The sequence below is a fragment of the Peromyscus leucopus genome, chromosome 2, assembly GCF_004664715.2.
Source record: "Peromyscus leucopus breed LL Stock chromosome 2, UCI_PerLeu_2.1, whole genome shotgun sequence".
Lineage (NCBI taxonomy): Eukaryota > Metazoa > Chordata > Mammalia > Rodentia > Cricetidae > Peromyscus > Peromyscus leucopus.
Window position 1 is genome coordinate 63,445,747 of NC_051064.1, and position 13,012 is coordinate 63,458,758.

Sequence of the window (13,012 nt, forward strand, 5' to 3'; positions counted from 1 at the left end):
ATGGACATCCCAAAGCTAGTGGAGGAACTCCACTGTCACCAGAGACTAGCGTTTCTTTAGTGTTTCTACACTGTCATCTTAAAGCACGGTACTTTTCCTATAGTGCTGGTAAATATGCAACAGTTTGCTGGCATAGTCTCTCACACGCCTCTATCTGGGAAGAGAAGAAGAGGAAAAAGGAAAGACAGAAAAGTGCTCCATTGGTTGGAAAGTCCCACTCAAATTCAGCTGTATCTCATCGGCTCTCATAACAGCAGTGAAGTTGGGGAACTATGATTGGGCACATTATGATGCTGTGTTATGCTGGGAAGAATGGCTACTGGGTGGGTGTGGTGGTTTGAATGAAAACGGCCCTCATGGCCTTATAGGGACTGGCACCATTAGGAGGAGTGTTCTTGTTGGAGTAGGTGTGGCCTTGTTGGAAGAAGTGCGTCACTGGGGGTGGGCCTTGAGGTTTCAAATGCTCGAGTCAGGCCCAATGTCACTCTCTTCCTGCTGCCTGCCAATCCAGACGTAGAACTCTCAGCTACCTCTGCATTCCACCATGCTTCTTACCATGATAATGGACTGAACCTCTAAACCCGTAAACTAGCCCCAGTGAAATGTTTTCCTTTATAAAAGTTGCCATGGTCATGGTGTCTCTTCGTGGCAATAAAACCCAAATTAAGTCAGTGGGCAATTCACAGGCTCTGCCGCAGCAGCTGGGAACAAGCTATTTTGTTACATAGCTGTCATCGTCTATTCAGAGGTAGACTCCACACAGTCTAAATTCCCACCCATGGGCTACAGACTGTGTATTGTAGTGGTGCAATTAAAATGTAGGTTTGTAAGGATCCCACATTTCAAAAGAAATGAGTGTGTGCTATTTATCTCTTGACACTTTAAGAACAGGTAATTGTCTTGTTTATAACACAAAACCATTATTAAAGTAACAATTTTCACTTCTGTCTGTATTTAGTAAAACATGATTGTTGACATTTTCTATAGTGAGAACGTGCCCTCATCTCCGCCAACCCAAACATGGCCACATCAGCTGCTCCACTGCGGAAATGTCCTACAACACCGTGTGCTTAGTCACCTGTAATGAAGGATACAGATTAGAAGGAAGTGCTAAGCTCACCTGCCAAGGGAACACCCAGTGGGATGGTACAGAACCCCGGTGTGTGGGTAAGTGGCCGGAAAGTGTGAGGTCTGAGCAGACCATTTGTTTAGGATTCTGTAAGGACCTGGAATTGAACACATGCTCCTGATGCATAGGAATAAACATGTACATATGAATACATGTGGAGCTGTAGATGCATTGCCAAGTACATTGTGAAATCACTCTAATTCTCCCAGTCTTTTTCACCTCTGTCATTTCAAACACATTGTCATCAGAACCATAAGACACTGATATCTGGGGGCTGAAGAGACGGCTTAGTGGCTAAGAGCACTGACTGCTCTCCGGTGATCCTAGTTCAATTCCCAGCACCACATGGAAGCTTATGACAGTCTGTAATTCCAGCTCCAGGGGACTTGAGCCCTCTTCTGGCCTCTGCGGGCACCAGGCATGCACATGGTGCACACACAAGCATGCGGACACAATGCCCATACATATAAAATAATGTCCACCATAAACCTGCAACTACCAAGGAGAAACAAAATAGACAGTTTTATGGAAACTGGGGGAAAAAGAAGGATAAGTGATCATTCATTATTATTCAGTATCAGCCTTAATAATGAATCACAAGACTAGAGATACTGATATTCAGTCTCATTGTGATTGGTGGATTACTAAAAAGTAAAATTAATCTACCCAAAATACTGAGAGTTCATCTGAGTCATAAGAACAGCAAGTAAGCAGCTTGTATTCGTCCTGTGAGAACTGGGACAGATGGTGAAAATCACATTCGAAAGACTGGCTGAAGTGTGCTGGGGGTGTAGTTCAGTCAGAGTGCTTACCTAGCATGCATCTCCCTGCACCTTGTAAAGATGAACATTGTAGCACACACCTATAATCCTAAAAACTTGGGAAGCAGAGGCAGGAGAATTAGAAGTTCAAGGTCAACCTTGATTATATAGCAAATCCAAGAACTGCCTAGGATATTTGAGTCACTGTTTCAAAAGACAAAACAAATAAAAATTCCAAAATAGCTACATGAAATACGTAAGAAAAAATTTAAAGAAATGAGTGAAACTTGTTTTAAACAAACTAGAAGATGCTTCTGAAAAGCAAAAGGGGCATCTTATGAATAGACACAATTTTATCAAAATGTTTTCTCCAAATATATATGCATACATAAAACGCAGCCTCATTTCATAGCCTAAATGGAATTTTTCTTTTGTTCTTCCTTTTTAAATTAGAGAGTGGTTCCAAGGTTTTTCTAGAAGATTGGACAGTCTAAGATAAGCTTGAAAAAAAGAGCAACAGGAAAAGAGGACAGAAGCTGTAACCAGTGGCCCCTTAGAATCTCTGCTACAATAAATTAATACACGCTCATGTATTCATTCACACATGAAGTCCTAGCCTGCATTTACCACTTCCGTCTACAGTCTAATTCATCTGCCTGCTATTTTTTTGTCTGTGCTAAAGATAGGATGAAGGGTCAAAGAAGTATGAAGGGCCAAAGCCCCAGTTGTAACACAGTTGTCCACAGGGGTAAAGATTTTTCTAAAATATACTCACTTAAAGACGGAACCCACTGATGGCAGAAGTGTGGGTGAGCCAGCCCCAATGTTATGAGCATGGAAGAGCTGCCCCCATCACTCATCTGTCATGTGGTGGGATGGGCAGGGAAGAAATGCCCACCCCCATCAATGTCCAAAGCAGGTGGAAGAGCTGGCCCTGAGGTCATAAGAGTGGGAGAGCTGTCCCTGCCCCTCATCAGAAGCAGCACTCAGGGAAGTAGCTCCTACACCTCACCTAGGCAACACAGTAGAGCTGGCTCTAAAGGTGTAGGTGTGGGAGAAACAACCCTGAGGACATGAAAGCCAGAGAACTGGCCCTGCCCCTTGCTCATCACTACAAGGGGTGAACTAGCCAGGGCAATGCTGGAGAGCTCACCCTGGTGGTGAGGACAGGGGAGAGCTGGCGGGCTGACCAACCTGCAACTACCCGGGTTCAGAACCAGGGCTATGAGTTGGCCCACCCCAACATCCACCCAATCTGTGATCTGCTGGAGCATGGGGGCGGAGGTGGGGTTATACTATGGATCCAGGGCTGCAGGATCTCCATGACACAGGGCAGCAACAGAATGTCCAGGAAGGATCCTGGTGAGGGCCCAGTGTCGATGGTGGATGGTGTAGCAGAGACCGGGGCCTTGAACCGGACGCTTTGTGATAAACACCTGCATGTAAAAATGTAGGGATAAAGGGGTTTACTCAGTGACTTGCTTTGTCACACCACAGCTTCCATGATGAGGTTTTTCCCTTTCTTCCATTTTTTCCCCTTTTTTCTCTTCAATTTTATTTTGCTTTTTTTTTTTGGAGGGGGTGGGTGGGATGGGGAGGCATGATGTAAAAGACACAAAGAATAAGTAAAAAAGAAAGTTTTAAAAAAAGACAGAACCCAAAAGCTGATAAAATAAAATCAGTTGCTGAATACTTCACTGAATCCATGAAAGATGGAGTCCAATTTATACTTCAAATACATAAATAATATTATCAACAATGAATGACGTTTCCTGAGGCAGATGATTAAAGTCACAATCAGCAAAATGCCAGAGACTTTCCAGGTTTTGATACAATGGCAAAATAACAAAAGATGGTCTGGGGACACAGCTCAGCTGGTAGAATGCTTGCCTACCCTGTAGGAAACCTGAGGTTTGATCCCACATGAGACCATGTGTTGCAGTTCGTGCCTTCTATCCCAGTGCTTAAGAGGTGAAAAAAGGGAGATGAGAAGTTCAAGGTCATTCTTGGCTGCATGGCAAATTTGAGGCCAGCCTGGACTACATAAGGCCCTGTCTCAAAAAGAAAACAAAACACAAACAAATTAAATAAGAGATGACCAAAGAGATAGCTCTACACTTTTTATAATACATTGTACATGCAGTATCACACACCATCATTTGGGGGTGGGGCTTGTCAGTCTAAGGTAGCACAGTTACATTTGAGGGTGAGGTAAAGGGGCTCTGTCCTTTCTGTTTTGTAGGCATGCAAATAACCTGCTGTCATTTCTCTGAAACAGAACGCCATTGTGCCACCTTCCAGAAGCCCAAAGGTGTCCTCATATCTCCACCTAGCTGTGGCAAGCAGCCAGCCAAGCCTGGGATGATCTGCCAGCTAAGCTGCCGCCAGGGATACGTTTTATCTGGGGTCAGAGAAGTGAGATGTGCCACATCTGGGAAGTGGAGTGCCAAAGTTCAGACAGCTGTGTGCAAAGGTGGGTGCCTGCATGGGGCAGGAGAAAAGCCAAATCCCTGGGTATGGCATGTTAGTGTTGGGTAGTGATGCCCCTCTAGGGGTTAGGCTGCAAGTCCATGAGAAAACGGCAGGTTAAAAACCATGTAAGAACTAGGAAGGTTTCTGGTTCAAAAAGTGAATTTATAAAAATCCAGTTGGGAGAGAATGACAGAGGAAATAGGAAAATGAAGATGATGTTAGAGCTGAGATCAGCTGAGAGTTTCCATGGGGAGATGGAAATCTGTGTCTACTGCATATACAGGAGACGAGCCTGAACTGGCTTCAAGGAATAAGAGCCACACGCACTTTGAAGATTGCATCTTGTTACATTATCATTTGCCCCACAGCAAGGGCAACCTGCGGTGGAAATAAAAAATAAGAAAGAATCCTAAGAAGTAAAAATAGTGTGGAGATAGAGTCCTCCGAAATATAAATGTGTGTGTGTGTGTGTCTTCCAGAAGATAAGGAGAAAGTATAAAAATAAGGACTGGAGTGGATATTATTGAAATATCACTAATTTGAAGTATCAAACCGAGAATTCCTTTGGAATAAACAAGTAATAAGAAACCTGAACATCCCAACTGGTCAACCCAAAGAGACTGAAGTTGGGAGATGTGAATGAGATCAAGGAATGCTATGCCTGTGTCATGAAGAGAGGCAGAAGCTGAGGGAAAAGGGCGAATTTTCTTTCCATTCTTCCTACTATAGAAAAGTCTCCCTGAAATGTCTGGGTCTTTAGCCTCAAACAGCGCTTGAGCCTTGGGCTAACAAACTTCCTCTGTGGGAAATGTCTAAGTTGCAGAATGAGGAAAACTTAAATTTCCAGAGAAAGAGAAACTGTACCAAAGAACATTGAGTCTCTGATTCACGTTACAGAAAGAAAAGCAACCATGCCTCAGGAGATGGGAAGAAGTAAATATAAACAAATTTCACATCCGGCCAAGCTATTGCTTAACTGTGAATGAAAACTGCAATACCTTTTGTTTTCAGATTACCAGTGTGCAGCTGTGCACTTCATAGGGGAAATATAAATGGAATAGAATTCCAGAGAAGCAATAAAATGAGACGCAGTGTAGGCAATTCATATGTATCTATCTGGGAAATTAGCAGCTCTCTTTTAACATGGTTTAGAAATAAAAGATGTATTCTAACCCCTAACAAGAATTTGACTTCAAGCCACTACAGTTTGACTGTATAATGTCAGCAGACTTAACTCAGCATGCAGCATTTGTAGTGTGTAAAGCTTTCCTCTGTAAAAAGAATCATTAGCTTTAATTTGCTGTTTGTTTGATAGTACATTCCAGGACTGCTAATTAATTCTAATTGATAGCCCCATTTTCAAAGTGTAGTTTCTGTCCCAGTCAGCTTTCATTTTCTCCCATTTATTTCTCTGTTTCATTAAAAAGAAAAAATATTGATCAAGTCCCTACTGTATGCCAGGCACTAAATAAAACAGCAGGGTGAGAAGTACTTTCTTCCTCCAAATAAAAGGGGGAGAAACTCCTGTTTCACAATGGCATGCCTGGTTTTCTGGTTGGGAGGAGGAGAGGCTCTGAGGACTCTGGGAGTGAGCGTGCCAAGTGCCTCGGGAGAGCCAGGGGCAGCTTTTGAGGAGGACGAAGAGATCTGCAGCTGCTCTTGAGGTATGGGGGAAGAGGGCATTAAGGCAGGCCAAGAAAAGAACCCGGGCAAAGGCCCAAGCACAGGGCCGACTGCAGAGTTCTGTGGGCTAACAGCAATCCCATGTGGAGCGTGAGTTCCCAACAGTGGAATGTGAAGGCAGGCCACATGGCTGGGCCAGTCCAGGAAGGGGTTCCTAAGCCACACAAGATAAACTATGCAAAGTAAAGTAGTTGTGTGGTCGTAATCAATTAAAAACTTGATAAAAATTGATAAATTGTTAAAAAAAATTATAATGTATTCATATAACCAGATTTTTACCACCTTTTAAAAATAATTTAGAAGTACATGACAGGGTGTTCAATTGAGTTGTGTTTTCTTTTGGGGGGGCGAGTCAGACGTGGAGGCTCCACAAATCAGCTGTCCAAATGACATCGAGGCTAAGACTGGGGAGCAGCAAGACTCTGCTAACATCACCTGGCAAATCCCAACAGCTAAAGACAACTCTGGTGAAAAGGTAAGGTTGGCATAAACATTCCCATCCCTTCTGAACGAATTCTAAATAAAACTACACATGCGTGCAATGTGGAAATTTTACTATACTCTAATGACATACGGTACTGTTTCTCTATTTCACCCTAAATATTAGTGCTTCATCTGAGAGAGCAACCAGCATTGAGTTTTTAAATAGAAACATCAGATAAAAATTGGACAGAAACTTTTCATTTCATGAGTTTGTCGTATTGTTCTTTCCACTAAGACCCATCATTGATAATTCTTCACTCCTTGGGTAGTTCTGAAAAAAATCTAAGAAAAGAAATGTGGAATCAGCCTTGATTCCTAGTCATGAAAGTATTTTTTAAATGATGGACCCCAAGGGATGGCAGATTGGCCAAGCTGAAGGACGGGCTGTCCGCATTTCTTAGTGTTCCTAAATCCAGCCTTCCTCGGTATTTTACCCTTCTGCGTGCTCTCGCTGGCTACAGATGATCAACCATCAGCTGCTAGGAAGAGCTTCATTGAGGAATTAGGAATGCAGTTTCCTGTTACAGCTACACTGTGTCCAGATGTGTGCAGATACGGTCAACAGCGTTTTGCTTTCACAGCTGCATGTAAATATGTGGAAGCTCTTCCAGGCAGGACACATTGGGGGTGGGAAGCAAAACAATAATAGTTGTTCAGATAATTGTGTTGAATATATTTACATTCAAAGTAGCTTTTAAAATTCTGACGTAGGACTAAACGTAAGGAGGTGTCCTCAGGCACGACGGGACACCTTTCCATTAAACATACAAATATGGGCCATCTTCACCAATATCAAGCGGAAAGGGGTGCACTTTAGAATCTGATGAGGTAGTGCAGTAAGTGTAGCACCTATGTGTACACAGATGCAGAAATCGTATATCCAATGGTCTCTGAGAAAAGTCAGCACAGCCAGCATCAACAGGAAGCAGGAAGCGTATCTTCCTTTCCCCTGCCTGCTCTTAGGCAGAGTCTCAAAGGCTGTACCAATACATCACTGTCTTTCATTCCCCATTGCCAAGAGAGTCAAGAATGTATTCTTCAATGTGACTTCCGTTTTTCTCAGTGATGTCTCGCACGCTTGTAACCAACTCATGCAGTTGAGTATAAATCACTTCCAGTGCCCACCCCTCGACTCCCAACCCAGTCATTGTCACCCTGTCAGATAATTCAACAAAAGCTAGCTGGAGCCGGGCGGTGGTGGCACATGCCTTTAATCCCAGCACTCGGGAGGCAGAGGCAGGTGGATCTCTGTGAGTTCGAGGCCAGCCTGGTCTACAAAGCGAGTTCCAGGAAAGGCGCAAAGCTACACAGAGAAACCCTGTCTCGAAGAAAAAAAAAAAAAAAAGGCTAGCTGGAAGACTATGAAGAATTTCCTGTGATAGCACGTATCCAGGGATGTGTGGTCCTTTTAGGAAAGTTCTGTATGTAGGAGAGAGTGGATCTGGGGAAGCAGGATGTTGCCCAAAAGCAATTCCTGTCCTGGTTCATAGGATCCTGTGCTCCCCATAGGCCCTGAAGATCAAATATACTGCCGAAGAATCTGTAGCTTGTTAGGTCAATCCTCATGTTCAGAAATTCAGACATTGCAGAAAAGCCTCCTGCCTCTAAAGGAGGCTTGTCGGCAGTAAGATGGCACAGTGGACATTTAGTCTCAATGTTGTCATCATACAGACTGTATGTGATGACACCAAAATGACGTGATTACATTTAGCCTGGATGAGTCAGGGTAATCTTCTAATTTGATGATTCTTAATTCAGTCTCATCCCTAAATGCCTTTTGCCATTTAAAGTAACTTTACAAGTTCCAGAGGGGACGTGGATGTCTTCTGGGGACTGTTTTGGGCCTACCACATGGAGAAGAACTCAAATGTGCCTTAAAAAAGGGAAATAGAAATAGAACGTGACCCCTTTGTGGAAGGAGAAATTGAATACACAAGGAAAAGCTATTGTGTGTGGCTCGTGGTCAGAAAATGTTCAGACTCAAAGCACAGACAGAGAGATGCTGGAAGTCTGAGAGAGAGGAGGAGAGTGCCAACCAGAGAAATACAATAGGATTACTGGCCAGTGGACAGGGCTGGTTTGAGACTGGTGATCATTGTAGCAAGATTAACCTGCACAGTTACGTTAATACCTTCAGAAGCAGTAGGATTTGGGGAACAGACACAGGGGCAGGGAGGTGGCTTTTCTGCAACAATATAGAACAGTGGAGAGAGAGAGAGGCAAGGCAGAGTTCCAGAAGAACTTACAGTAACAATGCAAAACACAGTATGATCTCGAGGCAGGTAAAAAATGGAACAAACGAGGTTTCTGTGAGGACCCTTTCTAGACTGTTGCCTTTCTCTTTGGTTAGGACAGTTTTAAAAGGGAGGTTTATTGGTGGGGAAAATGATGCTAAATTGCAGATACAATGTGACCCAAACTATAATTGTATGACTCATCTCGAACAAACTCAACTGGGACAGACACCAATAGAAAATAACTGTTTTTCCCCAGTCACGGGTTTGGTTATTTGGCATATAAAAACAACTTCTTTCTATAATTAAAATCCACTTTCAAGGATTAAAAAGAAGAATCTCACTATCTAAACAAGAATTTAAATTTTATATGCACTTCAAAGCTTTATCCTGCTATTGCCCAGAGCTGACCCAAGGGACTGGAGAGTCAGCTCTGTGGATGCCTTTTTATTTATTCTCTACCTCTTACCCCTGCTTGGGCTTCCCTAGAGCCAGAGTTGGTACAATCAGCAGAATCATGTCCACCCCAACAATGCCTTTGTCCTCCAGCACCAGAGATGCTTCATTATACGGCAAAAAGATCCTACAGTCATTGTTAGACAATAGATTTGGAGGTAGGAAGACTCCCTTTTATTGTCTAAGTGAGCCCTGCTTGATTACCACATCCCTTAAGAAAGAAGCACCAGCTCCAGTTCTGAGAGAGATGTTCTGATGGAAGCAGATCTAGAAGACGTGGAGTGAGAAGCACTCTGTCAGCTTCACTGGCTTTAGAAGCTGGAGGAAGCCTCCATTCTGGAAGTCCATTCTGGAAGCCTCTATGCTAGAAAAGCAAAGAACCAGATTCAGCTCTGCTGATACCTTGATTTCAGCCTCGTATGAGCCGTTAGCATCTTGACCCTTGAGACTGTGGTGATAAGTGTGTGCTGTCTGAAGCTGCTGAGTCTGCAGGACTGTGTTGGGCAACAGACAACAGTTGAGCAGGGGCGATTGTGAAGACAGGTTCGCTCTCCCCTTGGACTAATGCTGCGGTCATCTCAATGTCTGAGCTACTCAGAGACATTAGCATGCACTTACTGCCTCTTTTATCCCTCCTATACACAGCTTCTGCAGGAGACTTGCAGGGGTGCCCTCGTTCTACCCGTACAGTTCCTGAACATGGCACTGTGCTCTCGCAGAATGACTTCTGCCCAGTCAGCTGCCCAGAACAGCTCAATCAGTGTTCTCTTCACCTTAGCCTTCCATGACTTCACCTTGCCAAAATAGGAGCCAAGGCTAACTCATGATTAGCATCTTATCAGTTACTTTTCTATTGCTGATAAAGCACCATAATTTAAAAGCAATTTATGGGGGAAATAGCTTATCTGGGGCTTATAATTCCAGAGGGCTAAGAGTCCATTATGGTGGGGAGGCATGGCAATATGCTGCAGGTATGGCAGAAGCTGATTGGTCACATCCTCAACCACAAACAGGAAGCAGAGAGTGACTTGGAAGGAGGGTAAGGCTATGGACCCTCAAACCCCCCCCCCCAGTGATGTACTTCCTCCAAAAAGTCTACACCACCTCCCCAAACAGAAGCTGGGAATCAAGCGTTTAAATCTCTGAGCTTATGGGAACATTTCTCCTTTTAACCACCACCACATCCTTCCTCCCTCACCACTCACATGCTAAGCCAAGCCTCCTGCCTGCAACATTCACCAGAGGAAGAGCAGGCACCTGTCTACATTCATGTATGTCCCTAAACTCCAAGAGATGGCGGTCAGTCTCACCAAACACACACTGCATTAGAGAAAATACATGGGTTTTTACTGCCCAGCAAGCTTCCATCTATCAGTGGAGTGCAGAATCATGTAGGTGGAAGTTTCTGTCTTGCCAGCAACTCCCAAATACTCAGCAGCTACTTCCCAAGTAATTGACTTGGGGGCTTAATATTACTTATAAATGCTTGGCTGATAGCTCAGGCTTATTACTAGCTAGCTCTTGCATCTTAAATTAATCCATTTCTATTAATCTATGTATTGCCACACATCTGAGAAGTTACCAGTCTGCTGGCATGTTGCTCCTTGTGTGCCTGGCTAGTATCTCTCAGACTCTGTCCTTCTCCTGTATCACTGCTTGGATTTCCTGCCTGCCTCTATCCTGCCTTGCCATAGGCCAAAGCAGCTTTATTTATTAACCAATGGGAGCAACACATATTCACAGCATATAGAAAGACATCCCATATCAGAATTCCATACAGCTCAGTCTGCACTACTCGGGTGTTCTGTGCTATATTGCCTGAAGCAGCCACTTCATTTGAGGCAGACACTTTCCCTATGGACAAAAACAGAAGTTTTCAGAACTCTACCCCAGTGAGCACTCCTGTTTCCACAGAATCGCTCTGCTCCTGTGAGCTGCTGGGAGTGCTGGGACCTGTTTGGCAACTTGAGTAGCAGCCTCCTGCCAATCCGTCTGTCCGCAGGGGCTCTCTTGTAGAACGTGGCATTATCTGGACTCTGTAGTCCTCTGCTCTGGGACTTTAGCTGTGATCATAGACAGGGGAAATATACAATCTGTCAAATAACATTCTTAAAATACTTAGAAACCCATAATTATTTAATTCCCAATAGGGAAAAAGTATCAAATTACTGGTTGAGTCTTTTGCAAGCAAAATAATCAAATGTATTAGCTCATCTTTTTAGCCATTTTAGGTTTTGTTGGTATATAATGTGCAAATCTTATTCTAATTCATTATTGGTTAATTATTAGTTTTTTCACATTATGTATATTCCCTTCCCCAAATTGCAACTTTTTGTGTTTGTTTCATAGCCACAGCTATGAGCCCTTTTTTGAATAAGTCCACGGTCATGAGGTTGTGGGGTTTGCAGCTAGTCCTTTAATAGCAGGGGACCAGGACTTTTCTTATTTGTGAGGGGTTTAAGGTTCATCTTTTGCTTGGTATGTTTAAAATTCTTTCCTGAAGAAAAGTGCGTACGTGTGTGCATGTGCACATGTGTGTGTGTGTGTGTGTGTGCGTGTGCGTGTGTGTGTGCGTGTGTGTGTGTGTGTGTGTGTGTGTGTGTGTGTGTGTGCAGTGAGCTTGTAGGACTTCCACATGTCCCAGAGCTCTCTTATTCCAGACCACATTTTTTATTTTTATTTATTTATTTATTTATTTTATTTTTTTTGTGTCTTTCGTTTTGAACTACTTGTAGACTGTCATCAAGAGATTGTCTCCCAGTGCTATTGCGTCGCCACCCCCCCAGACCAGCATTTAATGACAAAGAGAATTTGGTAGGAGGTGCTATGCCTCCACTTCTAGACGGCCTTTTCTCCCTGAGTCTTGTGGACATGTTTCACTATGCACGAAATTGTCTGAGATTTTCTTAGGTACTGGTTGCTCTGTCTTAACTTTTCCCTCATACATCAAGAGTCCTTTTCATATCTGCAGCCACACCTTCAGTTTCTTCAGCTCAGGGTTTTCTTCTGTGTTTTTAGAGTATTTTCCTCCTCTAACCATTCTGTTTTCTTTTTCAAGAATTTCCTGACTTTTTCTGGGAAGATATGAACATTAACATCTATTTACCCCCAAATAGGGCACCGATGCGAGACAATGCTACCTGGCTAGCGTGGTGAATAAGTTTATTGGGTTTCAGTGACTCACAGGCAGCTCTGTAACCAGAAAGCCTCCCCCAGCCTGTCTGACCACTCACAAAATCTGCCTCCCTAGAGGTCACTGCCCAGCTTGCAGCTGTCTCCACTGCAGCATGTTCACCCCAGAAATTGTTGTCTTGTTTCATGACCTACTGGGTTTAATCAGCTCCGCTCACCCACTGGGTCTGGGTGTTGGGGGATCCACTGGAGCATGAGCAACTCCCCAGTGACTATAGCACTGAAGACAATGAGTCCCTGTCTCCTAGCAACCCTCAACTGGCATTCACTCCCATGGGAGGGCCATTCCCATGAGCCTCTCCCCGACCTGTGACTGAATGTTGACCATCTGAGTCTCTTAATGGTTAAAAATAAAAGAGTACCATCAAGTACATACAAATGCTTATCACATCACTTCATAAAGGGCTCTCTAAGCCTATTTAAATTTTTTTTTAAATCTAATGGAAAATAAATATATTTTACTATATTAGTGTTTTTCCTCATACATGATTTAACTTCTTAACCTAACAATAAATATCAAACTCAGAAAGTACTTTAAACTTATCTACGGTTATAATGTTTATTATGTAACAAGCTAATATAATTTTGATTACATCACAATT

The 13,012-nt window shown here is 43.4% G+C and overlaps 1 protein-coding gene across 1 annotated transcript in view; it reads left to right on the forward strand.

Annotated features, from left to right (window-relative positions):
• Positions 1-13,012, forward strand: part of Svep1 (sushi, von Willebrand factor type A, EGF and pentraxin domain containing 1) — a 177,029-nt gene that overhangs the window by 68,244 nt on the left and 95,773 nt on the right. The window contains 3 exon segments of the mRNA XM_028857786.2: positions 988-1,167; positions 4,169-4,363; positions 6,402-6,520. Coding sequence (XP_028713619.1) covers positions 988-1,167; positions 4,169-4,363; positions 6,402-6,520 — 494 coding nt within the window.